The following is a 12,902-nucleotide window of genomic DNA, read 5'->3' on the forward strand; positions in this document are numbered from 1 at the left end:
CCCAATACATCCAGAAGAGGTCATTGCTTTTTTGTAGGGCACCATCTACGCATGTACACACACATCCACTCACAAGACAACGTAGCATAGACATTCCACCTACTGGAATGTCTATGCTACGTTGTCTTGTGAGTGGATGTTGGTGGATGTTGGTGTTGGTCCCTTTGTTAAAGATACATACTGGCGAACAAACTTATCTAACCCATAAGTGTATTTCAGTATCTAATCAAGTGGATACATAACTATAGTTATGTAACATAATAATATAACATAACAATATAACATAACATAACATAATACAATGCACCTTTACTTATTTACATGGTCACAGAGTATTAAAAAAATGTTAATTGTATATGATTTATCTATAAGGAATGGCTACATTATAGCTTAAATCATATTTTTCATTATATGAGTCAGTTGCATCCTCCTAGATTTAATCTACCAAAAATGGTTTGGTAGTACAGAAGTGAAAAAAAAAAAGGATCAAGACATAGTTTTCTTAACATTTATTAATACACAGTATCTTCAACAATGAACATAAAGACAAACCTTTGCAAAGCTTGGTAGTTATAATCAGGAAGGAAAAACATATTTTCATAATGAAACATTGACCTGGATCAACTAATTTTCTGATTTGAATCTCCTATGGAAGATTTATGTGAATTTGTTCTTTTGGATATCGGACATTATCTGAGATGTTGAAATAACTAATATAATTCCAACATTCTCAATGCGAGAGACACTGTAATTCTTGCAAGATATGTGCCATCCCAATGACATAACCATCATTGTAACTGTTAAATAATTTTCATATTTTGTGCAGAAATGCTTATTTATTCAACAGGTTTTATTTGCTCATTTAAATTCACACCTTCCATCAGGATGAACCTTCAATAAACGTTTATACATTCTAATAATTCAAAAGAAAAATATAATACATAATGTATTATATGTATGTATTTATATATGTTGGGTGATTTTAAACTAAATACTAGAAATGTACTGCTATAAAAAGGAAAGAGTTGGCCTGGGTTAACATATACATTTCTATGCACTTCACAGAACACTGCTGTCGAATGGCGAGAGACCCAAACCAGTGATTTCTGTCCAAATCCAATTAACAAAGTGGAAAAATCCACTGCTTAATACCTAAGTAGACAGTAATCCACTGAAAACATTGGCACATTGATAGTGCACGTGTGTGGAAACATCCTGAGGTATAAGGTTGGGGGAAATGGATTCCTGATGGGTCATTCTCAATGGTAATCTGATTTTTTTTTATGGCACAAATGTATGAAGAGCAAATGGACAAAGATTCAGAGTTTCATACTAAATGTGAATTTTTGATATTAGTACCATTAGAGCTATTTCTGATTCTGATTCTGATACGAGACACATTCCTGGAAAACCAAGCAAGAGTTTTAAGTCTTAACTACTTAAATATGCTATAACGCCTTAAACTTTATCACATTCTTTAATTAATGCCCACCTTATCTGGTCACTGACTTGATGGATGGCCTCACTGCAGAGTGTGAGAGATTCATACGTTTTCAGAAAAATTGGGGCCTTCCAAGACCAGGTGTATTTATATTGAAATGAATGACAAATCTGCACAACAAGTAGACATGATTTAACGAATTATTCGCACCACTGATCAATGCAAATAGTCTTGCAAACTATGTATCTTTTCCAAGATATTCTGGACTATTTTGTGAAGCTTCATGACATACTAAATTCGAGATATGTCCAATTTCTTTTTAAAAGCAGTTCATGGGACACTTATGGAAACCAATAGTCCAATGTATCCATCTCAAATTGTCAATGTGTTACAATAAAGGAATTAATGATAAAGTTCTTGAATGAAATGAAATCTGACTGCACAAGTTTTGGACTGTGCAGGAAATGTCTTGTTTTTCATTCAGTGGCTGGATAAAAGTGCAAGATGGAAACAAAAATCACAACATGAAAGTAAAGGGCACAGGGTTTGTACTTGGCATGAAACAGCCATTCCTAACGGTTTTCTTGATTTTAAATTGATTTATCACTCAATTTACATGCTCTGTTTGCCCGGCTGAAACCACACATGCACACAATGAAAAAGAAATACAACGTGCAGGAGCACAGGTATAAACACTGTGCCTGTACCTAGATACTGCTTCTTTGTTTATATTCTTTCATAAACATTGACAAAAAAAGTGCAGATTAATACAGGAAATACATATATAACGTGGTTCGCCAATACCAAAGCTATCAAAGTTTCTGCCAAACTAGTCTCCTTTAATCAAATGATCTAAAGCATACAGATCTGTCAAAACCAACTAATGTTGTAAAAGCACATTCAGTTCTTGGTATAAAATCTACAGTTAACGTTAATTCTCTTTTGAAACAGCCTCTGTATTTACAAAAAATGGTTGATATAGTGTTGCTTTAATGTAACAGTAAACATACTTCTTTATATGAAACTATCCATAGAGAGCAAAGAACGTAGGAAAAAAGTAAAAATGCATTCGGAAAAAGAAGGAGGGAAGAATTTCAGCGCATATAGGAGAACACAAAATCCATCACGGGAAAAAGTACAGAAACACACTTCGTCTCACGGTATAACGCAAGCAGGTTTGATACTGAAGATTGTTGCTGGTCTATTGGGTTCTCTAATGGACTCTACAAACAGAGAAATAAACATGCATCATAGAATTGCATTGTGCATTTTCAGAACAGCAAACCGCTCACGATCATGGGGAGCCAACACTTTTCATCACTGGACTTTAGACTATGCGTTAGCTGGTAGACTACTATGCATGCGCACTGTGTGTAACTTGTCATCGTCTGATTCATTTATTTGAAGGTAAACGAATGTCTGTTTGGAAGGTATCAGGGTGGTCACTCTGCATCAAAGGTCAGCATTTAAAGAAAGAAACAGCTCTGTGTCATGCAGCTCTGCAGTGTGTACGAGAGCACACTGTTTGCTCTCTGTTTTGGGTGTACCGTATACAGCATGCTTGCTGATGCAAATAACAGCTCAAACAAAATGTCATCGGGAATCGAACGTACATTTGAGGACTTTTATGCTGCAAACGGTAGCACTAAACAAATAATTCCGAGTCTGAATGAACAAAACATGACAAGCAACATCCATAAGTACGAAATTAATATATGGTCATAGTGAGAATTATAAAATCTCTTGATACACCCTCATTTTGGCACGCCTATAACAATAGATCATCTTTTTTATTTGATATACAAATATATATGTGTATACTTGTCTATTTAGTTTAGGAAGTTTAGAAATGGCAGTAGATAAAAGGAAAACTGACAATGCAAACAAAATAAAGCAAGTCAAGCATGTCAACATGCCTCATACATACAGAATGGCAAGGCTCTGGATTCAGGGGTAAAAACTAATGTATTGTACCTTAAAACGATTTCACCAGTTCTACACGTTTTCCCGGATATTTCCCACTGCTCCAATTGAATCAACACACCCCTATTCTCATACTTCCTTGTCAAATACTTTAAGGTCAATTATATTGCATTATTAATACACACTGACTTGACATATACATAACCAGATACAAAGCAGGCTGTGGTGGTATCGTTGCACTAAAGCCATCAAACCGTTAAGGATTTCAGAATCATTGTTACCTATTTATTGTATTGCACCATGTGAAGCTGGTTATCCTGTTTCGTCGTTCAGTCATTAATCATCCCATTTAAAAGCTGCACTTTCAAAACTGCTCTGCTAAAGGGTCATAAACAGTATACAGAGAGATTGAGTTTATATTCATCATCCATGTGTTTGGGGAGTTACACTTTGATTCTGTCTCATACGACACTTCCGTGCACTGATGGGTGGATGAACTGCGGGTTGATAAAGGAGAAGCCGGCAAACTCGCTCTGGTCGATGTTGGCAATGACCAGCTGGTCTGGTGGGGTCAGCATGGGTTGGGTGCGTGTGAAGAATTTGTCGAAGTTCTCCGCCGCTTTTCCACACTGTAACAAAAAAATATGTTTTACAAGGGAATGAATTGAGTCCATGCACTTTACCTAGGTGTGTATTGTAGTTGCATAACCTATTTGAGTGTTTTTTTCTTTTTTCTTTTTTCCATTTTATTTTAATTCTCAATATACACATTTCATACATCCTGTCTTTTCTTACTCTATGATACAAAAGGCAGTATATGTGCCCCCTATATGTTTGTATACTGTAGCAGCGCAGTAAAAATGTACTTACCGTAATTTACGGACTATTAAGCGCACCCAAATATAAGCCGCACCCACTGAATTTTACAAATATTTTTATTTTGAACATAAATAAGCCGCACCTGTCTATAAGCTGCATTCTACATTGAAACTAATAAACTTTACACAGGCTTTAATGAAAGACAGTGTCTGTTACACGGTGTAACGAGTGAAATATGTTGTGGCTCCTTTAAGAGCAGAGCGGCATTTTGGGAATAGCCTGCCGCCACATTTCCGGTATTACTGCATGTGTGCAAGACCGAGGAATATGTCCTTATTATGCTCATTTCTAAGTTTCCTAACCCGTAACACTGTTGCCAAGAAAAATAAAAAAGCATGAGTTTTGTAAACCTGTCTGTGCTTATATGATTTCTGTTGCAAGCGGAGTTAGCGAGCTATCCCATGACCCAGACGTAACGCGTTACAACGGCTTGTATCTAAACAGTAGCCGACCAAGAAAGTCATTGTTCACTGTCTTCCTCCTTCCATTCACAACTATTTCTCTCGAGAGTTTATCTTTTGGCGTCGTCGTGCGTTTAAAAATCACCATCGGTGGAAGCTTTTTCTCCCTATGCCGTGCAGCTCAGAACACAGGTGAAGTGTGTTTGTTCATGCCCGGTTGTTTTCAGCGTGACGAATAATTCGCCTTTCCTGTAGACAGTCCGAGTGAGCGGCAGGTCAAACGTCAGAGGAACATCATCCATATTTATGATGTGTTGCGGCCCAATTCAGTGGGAGCGCATCTGATTTATTATAAAGAGTTTCATTGGGTCACCTGAACCCGTTCGCAATTTCATTGGTCTAATGTTTTGGTGCTCAGTTTTTTGGCTTGAAGTTTCTGATGCTTTGTTGTTTAAGCCACGGGGTTCAAAGCGTGGGAAAAAAGTAGCGGCTTATAGTCCAGAAAATACGGTATATTAATATCATGAATATTAACCACCACAATGTGGTTTTAAATTCTACAAACATCACAAATGTCTCAAATAAAACACCAGGCCTTTCTCTTATGTTTCTCTAATTGATATCCACACAAATTCTGAGCTAAAGAAGCTATTTCGTGCTACTGTAAGAATGGCTTTCATGCAAAGAAGCTCATGCTCCTTTACTTGCCTCTTCTTAAAGGCAAAGTCATATTCAATAAGAACAATGCATTGAGACAGCCATGTTTGTATGAGCTAACATTGAGCTTTTTTTAAGTACATAGTGTGATAGGTTAGTTCTGTTAAGATGAGCAATTCTTGTCCAAAAGTTTGTGAACACCTGACCATCACACCCTTTCCTGTCATAATAATCTCAAACTCTTTGTGAAGGTCTTCCACCAAATTTTGGAGCATGGCTATAGACATTTGCTTATTCAGACACAAAAGCATTCATAAAGGCAGATACTAATGTTGGCTGATGGGATATGGTTTGCGTTTAGTGTTCCAGTTCATTAAATAGATACTAAGGTCAGGATTCTCTGTAGGCCACACAAAACATAAAGAGAAAAAGCAATGCCTCAGCATTTTACGATATTTTATACAATTGAGTGTTCTTAACTTTGTGACAACAAGGACAGAAACCACTTAGGGGTATGATGAACAGGTTTTTTAGTTATTAAAACATCATGGCTACACATAGACATAGACACACACATACTGAACACACACATACACACACTCTTACAATTTTGGGTTTAAATGGTGGCTGAATCTCTCGGTTGGCCAGTCGTTCCCAGTCAATTCTGCGGAAAAAGGCCTGCTCTTTAATGTCTCTCTCACCTTCTGGACCACAGCCGAGTCGCTTTGATGGGTGCTTTGTCATCAACTAAAAGAAAGGGACAGAAATAAATTTTGACATTAATTTATTCTTATAAATCATATATCATATCATATCATATCATATCATATCATATCATATATCATATATAGGTTGTATTTGTAACAATATAACTACTCTCAGTTATCTATTCTCACAGTATGCTGACACTATATACTGAATATCTTACCCATTAAATGGGCTCTCGGCTCTTATTTGATTCTGTGTGTATGGGAGTATTACACAGTGGTGTCCTTACATGCTAATTTGAGAATGGTTTTGCTGAAGGTCAGGAATTGGGAAAGTTAGAGTTGTACTCACCCCCTTACATATGGACACAGCTTCTTTAGACATGGATTTAGGATAGGAGACATTGTGCTCCATGATGGACTGGAACAACTCATCTTCATCCTCACCATCAAATGGGGGCTGTTATGAAACAGAAACAGAGACAGAGACAGTGTGTTTTTCCAGAAGGTAAAAGAACACATTAGAGAAGTGTGAAGTCTACCAGAATGGAAGTGTTGATGATCTAAAGAACCTCAGTTGTTTAACAGTTTGAGGTAAGTCTACTGAGAATCAGTTGATAATAATGCTATAATGTTGTAGGTCAACTGGGTCATGTCAGGGAAAAAAAACCATTTCCTAGTAGCTTTATTATTAGGGAACTTTATAATTTCTTGCACTGTCCTTAATGTACAAGAGAAGCTGCAGCTGGAGCAAACAAATTTTAGCTGTAGTTTGTAAAAAAACACATCCAGGTTTACAGAGTTATTACATGTATTGTCTTATGTTCCATACTGTAGTAGCTGTGCTTTGAACCACATTTATATTTGAATTGTTATAATCATATCCTAAATTTATATCATATTTAGATCTTAAAGCTTCTAAACATACCTTACATTCATAAAACATACCTTATGTGTGTGGATGTTTAATGAATTTAATTAAGTTTCATATTTTATAAATTTAACCACAAGCTGAAATCCTGATGCTCTACCACTGTTCTGTTCTTCATATTTTATCTGCAGCTTTTTGCACTTTGTGACTCACCTCATGTGGCTGTGGATAATCTCACCTGGATACAACACTTTAATTTCTCTCAAAATAAGCTTATGTTTGAATTGTACTTAAATTTTTACTAAGTTCAGGATGACTTGGCCTCTAAAATTCCGCAGATCTCAATCTAATCATCTGTGGGATGTGTTGGACAGATCGAATCCATGTACAACCTACAGGATTTAAAGTATCTGCTGAAAACATCACAGTGCCAGATACCACAGCACACTTTGTGAAGTCTATGCCTTGACAGATGAAATCTGGCAGCTCAAGGCAGACCTACCCAATATTTGGCAGGTGGTTTTAATAGTATGGCGGATTGGATGGATCGATCCATGAATGATTAAATAACAAATTATTTCCAACCACAATGCAGAAGTGTGTCTCGATTATCATTATAAGTTTAAACTTGACACAAATCATCTCCTTTGAAAATTAATTTCTGGCTTCACCACTTTAACCTTTGGTGATTTTTCAGGCTGAAAAAAATATACAAACATACCTGTCCAGCCAACATCTCATACAAGAGGACACCATAGGCCCACCAGTCCACTGATTTTCCATAAGGCTGATATGCAATGATCTGCAGACAGGTAAAGGGCAAACATGTTGGCGATTATGCAATGGTGATATTCACATACAAATAAGTTCGGATCATTCATGCTGTTTTTATTCTTCATGTATGTTCTTTGTAATGTGGCTTAAATTATAGTGGTGTAGATCAGTTGACTTCAGATTTTATTTCTATTTTACAATGTATAGTCTTCCTGCACACTTCTCTCTAAAATAGACACACAGATGCATAATGATCCGTATTAGCAGAATGTAAATCAATCAAGCCAATTCTTTCTTTGTAAGAGATAAAAGTACATGTAATAATGTAATATAAAAATACTATTTATTCTAATTTATACAACAATAGATATCAAAAAGCATCCTGATCTTTGCTGTATGATATTGGAAAGGGCATGCAAGTAAGTGTATTAATAATCACAAGAACTGACATCTGTGTTGAACAAAATAGACCAACAAGTTGAGACACTGGGATAGCAACTGAAATCCGTAGCAAATCCTGTTATTTTAGGATTGACAAAGTGTGGTTTTTTAAGAATTTTCCTCAGCCTCTTTTGAATTCTGACATCTAGAGCAATAATAACAATAGCCTCAGTTTTCACAAATAACATACAGTACTTGTGCATGAAAATCTTTTTTATGATTTTATCGAAACATTTACTTGATATTAAAAAGAGCTCTTTCCAAACAGTTTAGACTTAGGTCAGGATTTAATTATTTACAATAACGCAGGCTGAGCCATATGTATAAACATGCACAGCCTTCCATGCTCATACATGACTCTTCCTGTTTTAGTTGGTTTGCACTGAAAGACTTTTAGACACAGATGGAAGATACATATTCCTACTGATATGCAACTTATACATACACAGATTGCAGTTAAATAAATCTGCCTATTTTTATGCCTACTGTCTCTCTATGAAACAACAAGAATGTGCAGCTGGGTTTCATTTTCTCAGACACATGGTGTTAGAGTGGTGTGTCAGTTTGACATGGACATGGCCAGAATAGTCTTATCTCACAAGCTGAATTACAAAAATCAAGCATTTTATTATAATATGTACCTCACTTAACCCGTCAGTTGGTATAAAACACGGCTCAACAATAAGCGACTGGCCTGAAATTAAACTATATCGTATTCCAAAGAACACCACAATGCATATTAACATTTATTTCTGTCAAAATCTTTAAAGAGATGCAACTGATTTAGATCATTAAAAAATGTGCTTGTGGAAAGCAGTAGCATGGAACAAGCGTTCAGTTTTCTTACAGAATGCTGATGGAACAAACTGATTATGGAATAAAGAAGGAAATGTAAATTACAAAGACAACAAAGATACACGATTTGCTCAGTACAACTCTTATGACACTTTAGTTAAAGAATAGAAAAGTTCCATTTGCGCTCTAAAATCTTCTTTTTCTTTAATTCTAATCTGATCCAAGATGGTTTAGTAGGATATGCCTTTGTCTTTACTTTCACTGCAAATTCTTTACTTGTGAGTGTAAATTTTTCTTTCTCCATTATAATAATCCTCTAGTTTCTATAAATAAGTCAGGAAGTCACTCCCTGTGTGCCTTTGTGCTTGAAGTGATTGTTCAATTCTCCTCAGCATTCAATTTGCCGATGTAAATGTTCTTATTGGATCGAATTCAAAAAATAAATTCTCAAAGCTAATCTCTTATTCTGAAAAAGAGAGCTTGAATATAAATGAGCCGACCAATAAGGGGTTGGGGTACGTACAAATAGTTCTTTAAAGTTCTCCTAACTGTATGTCCATTATAGTGTTAATGATTGAATTCCACATCTTTTGTGACTAGAAATAAATTGAGTGCTTGTGCTTCTCTACAGCTATTTCCTTGCACTTATGCTTGGTTAGCTATGTGCAATAATAATTTCAAAACCTCCCATTTGGTGATTTCTACAGTCTTCAATGTTGTCTATATTGTAATAAAGCCACCTGCAATTTCCACCAAATTCCCACCCCATCTTACTCTGTCCCCCTTCCCTCATGTCTTACCTCTGGGGCGATGTAATCCGGAGTACCACAGAAGGTACGTGTTGTCATGCTCTCATACATGTTCTCTTTGCACATGCCGAAATCTGCTATTTTTATGTGACCTTCTGAGTCCAACATCACGTTATCCAGCTTCAGGTCTCTGGAAAATACAAGACGAGGAGGACATTAGTGGACAGAATAAGGGCCATGATTAAATGTAAGATAAGAATAACTACCCCAAGCTGACAAGTAGGAATTTTAGTTATAGTTCAGGTAGATGTATTGAGCTGGCATTAGGGTATTGTAACCTATGTCTATTGCAGTGGGAAGAGATGAATAAAGAACATCACAAAAGCATGCTGTAGACAGATAGATGTGATTTTTAAGCCTACTCATGAACGTATATCCTTATGCTTCAATATGGAAAAATAGTATTTATATAATGAAAGCAAATCTCAAAAGACCTGCATACAGAAATGTATATTTCTCTCAATCTATTTGATCTATTTTGTCTGGGTGACAGAAGGTTATATATAAGAAGAGTATATGAACATAGTTAAAGAGCAACAAATATGATAAATATAAAAAAAGATAACTATTTTTATTTCTTCACTGGACATCTTGTCCTTGTGGGTACGGCAAGCAAAAAAGCTCTGTAGTAGCCCTGTGTGGGTGTGTATATTTGTGTGTGTGTGTATATATGTGTGTGTGTGTGTGTGTGTGTGTGTGTGTGTGTGTGTGTGTGTGTGTGTGGTTTGTGTGTGTGCCACTCTTCAGCAGCATCAAGGAGCATTATTAATAGAGATGTTTTTGCTGTGAGGGATCAAAAGAAGGGGACTGAACAAAAAAGAAGAGCAGTGAAATGTAACAAAAAAACAGCCTTGCTTTTTTTCTCTCCTCTCCCTCTCTATTAATCAGGGTATGAGCAATATATCTTCATAAGTGTCATAAGCCTGACACTACGCAGATGCGAAGTCTTGCACTATAGCATCAGTATACTGTTGTCATCAGCCACCTGCAGTACAGCATGTGTTTGTCAAATCACACTGAAATGTAGCATTTATTCACATTCTAGCAATGCATTTGGCTCCCATTGAGCCTCCTTGCATTAACAGCAAACATGGGGATTTTTAAAATCTTAGTCACATGACAACACTAAATATAGAAACTGACCATCTTTATTTCCATCATCAGTCCTAATCCCCATGCACTACTGTTAAAGAAGAGAAAAACTCAGTCCCAATTACAGTTAAACTGCTGGGATATAGAAATTTGACAGTAGAAATAATACTCTCAATCACAAATTGTTCTGCATTTCACAAGGTTTCACAAGGGCCGTCAAAAAAATTCCCATTTTTCCTTTAAGTTTCGATCAGTAAATGGTTGATAACCACAAAAATGATGAAACGATATACTATTCAAATGAGGATGTTCATCTCTCAACTTGTTTATTTCTGTAAAGCTGCTTTGTGATAATGCCCAGTGTTAACAGAATAAAACTGAATTTTAGCCTGACCTTGTGCATCTTTGTGACTCTGCTATTAATTGACATTTTTGGATTTGTCTGCCTTAAACTCTTTAAAGCTGAGTAACTTCATCACCAGACTTGCATCACCATGACAGGGTGTAGACTCTCAAACTATTACCTACATTGTTACATATAAAAAAAATAGCTTATCTCAGAGATTAATTTACTAACCATATCCTTAATAAAGCAAGCTTTAATATCATACAATGCTTCAAAGTTTCATAAAAAATATCTCAGGAATATGATATATTATAAGAGCATACAGTAACTGTATATGTGTATGCAAACTTTTTGATAATTCTATAAAATCATCAACTGCAAAAATGCTAGCAAGGTGCATTGTAATGTAACTACTGCAATACTGTCTAACTGTCTAACATGTATAGACCTAAGAGTACTGGTTGAGCGTGGCTTCCACTACTTTGAAAATGGGATCAATTAGTGCAAGAGTATATCTACCTGTAGATGATTCCCTTCCTATGCAGGAAAAACAGGCCCAGGGAAATCTCAGCAGCGTAGAACCTACAAACACATAATAAACATTTGATGAGCCTGGATCTATAAGGATATAGAAAAAAGATTTCTCAGAATTACAGTCAGCTTTTAATAAACATAAATGAAAATATTTAAACACAAACCTTTGACACTGAGAAAAGGATTATTTGTTGACCTATGAGGTTTCTACAAAACACCAACCAAATTAATTACTAAAAAAAGAAAAAAGCTGTGTACTAAAAGTTAGATTTGCAAATTAAATAAACTGAACTAATATTGGAGTAAAGTATTTAAACAACAACAATTTATGGTGTGAGAATGCACGTATAACTAGTCTTCTTCTTCTTTTGGCTTCTCCCATTAGGGGTCGCCACAGCGAATCATCCTTCTCCATACCCCCCCTGTCCTCTACAGCTGCCTCTTTCACCCCAACCACCTGCATGTCTTCCCTCACCACATCCATAAACCTTCTCCATGGTCTTACTCTTTTCCTCCCTCTTCTGCACATGTCCAAACCATCTCAATCTCGACTCCCTCACCTTGTCTCCAAAACGTGCTACATGCGCTGTCCCTCTAATAAACTCATGTCTAATCCTGTCCATCCAAACCTTAACATCTTCAGCTCTGCTACCTCCAGCTCCACCTCCTGTCTTTTACTCAATGCCACTGTCTGTAACACTTCCAATATGTGTCACACTGTCCTCATACATGTCCTGCACCACCCTCACATACTTCTCTGACACACCTGACTTCCTCATACAATACCACAACTCCTCTCTCAGCACCCTGTCATACGCTTTCTCTAAATCCACAAACACACAATGCAACTCCTTCTGACCTTCTCTATACTTCTCTTTTAACATGCTTAAAGCAAATAATGCATCTGTGGTGCTCTTCCTCTGCATAAAACCATACTGTTGCTCACAGATGGTCACCTCTTCTCACAGCCTGGCTTCCACTACTCTTTCCCATAACTTCATGGTGTGACTGATCCCCTGTGACTGATTCCCCTGTAGTTACTGCAGGTCTGCAGATCTCCCTTATTCTTAAAAATCAACCTTGTTAAAAACTCCACTGCCATCACTCCTAAACATCTCCATGCTTTTACCTGTATGTCATCGGGTCCTACCGACTTTCCACTCTATCATCTTAATCGCTGCTCTCACTTCCTCCTTACTAATCCTATCCACTTCCTGCTTCACCATCTCCAC

General features: G+C 36.5%; 1 protein-coding gene across 2 annotated transcripts in view; it reads right to left on the reverse strand.

The window, feature by feature from the left end:
* Positions 1-494: 494 nt before the first annotated feature.
* Positions 495-12,902, reverse strand: part of prkcab (protein kinase C, alpha, b) — a 163,138-nt gene continuing 150,730 nt past the window's right edge. For both annotated transcript variants that reach the window (XM_046866638.1, XM_046866637.1), the window contains 6 exons: positions 11,656-11,718; positions 9,690-9,828; positions 7,601-7,681; positions 6,361-6,468; positions 5,908-6,048; positions 495-3,993 (listed from right to left, as the gene is read on the reverse strand). In XM_046866638.1, coding sequence (XP_046722594.1) covers positions 3,826-3,993; positions 5,908-6,048; positions 6,361-6,468; positions 7,601-7,681; positions 9,690-9,828; positions 11,656-11,718 — 700 coding nt within the window. In that variant the 3' untranslated portion in view covers positions 495-3,825. The remainder of the gene's footprint in view (positions 3,994-5,907; positions 6,049-6,360; positions 6,469-7,600; positions 7,682-9,689; positions 9,829-11,655; positions 11,719-12,902) is intronic.

The sequence above is a fragment of the Silurus meridionalis genome, chromosome 14 (genome assembly GCF_014805685.1).
Source record: "Silurus meridionalis isolate SWU-2019-XX chromosome 14, ASM1480568v1, whole genome shotgun sequence".
Taxonomy (NCBI): domain Eukaryota; kingdom Metazoa; phylum Chordata; class Actinopteri; order Siluriformes; family Siluridae; genus Silurus; species Silurus meridionalis.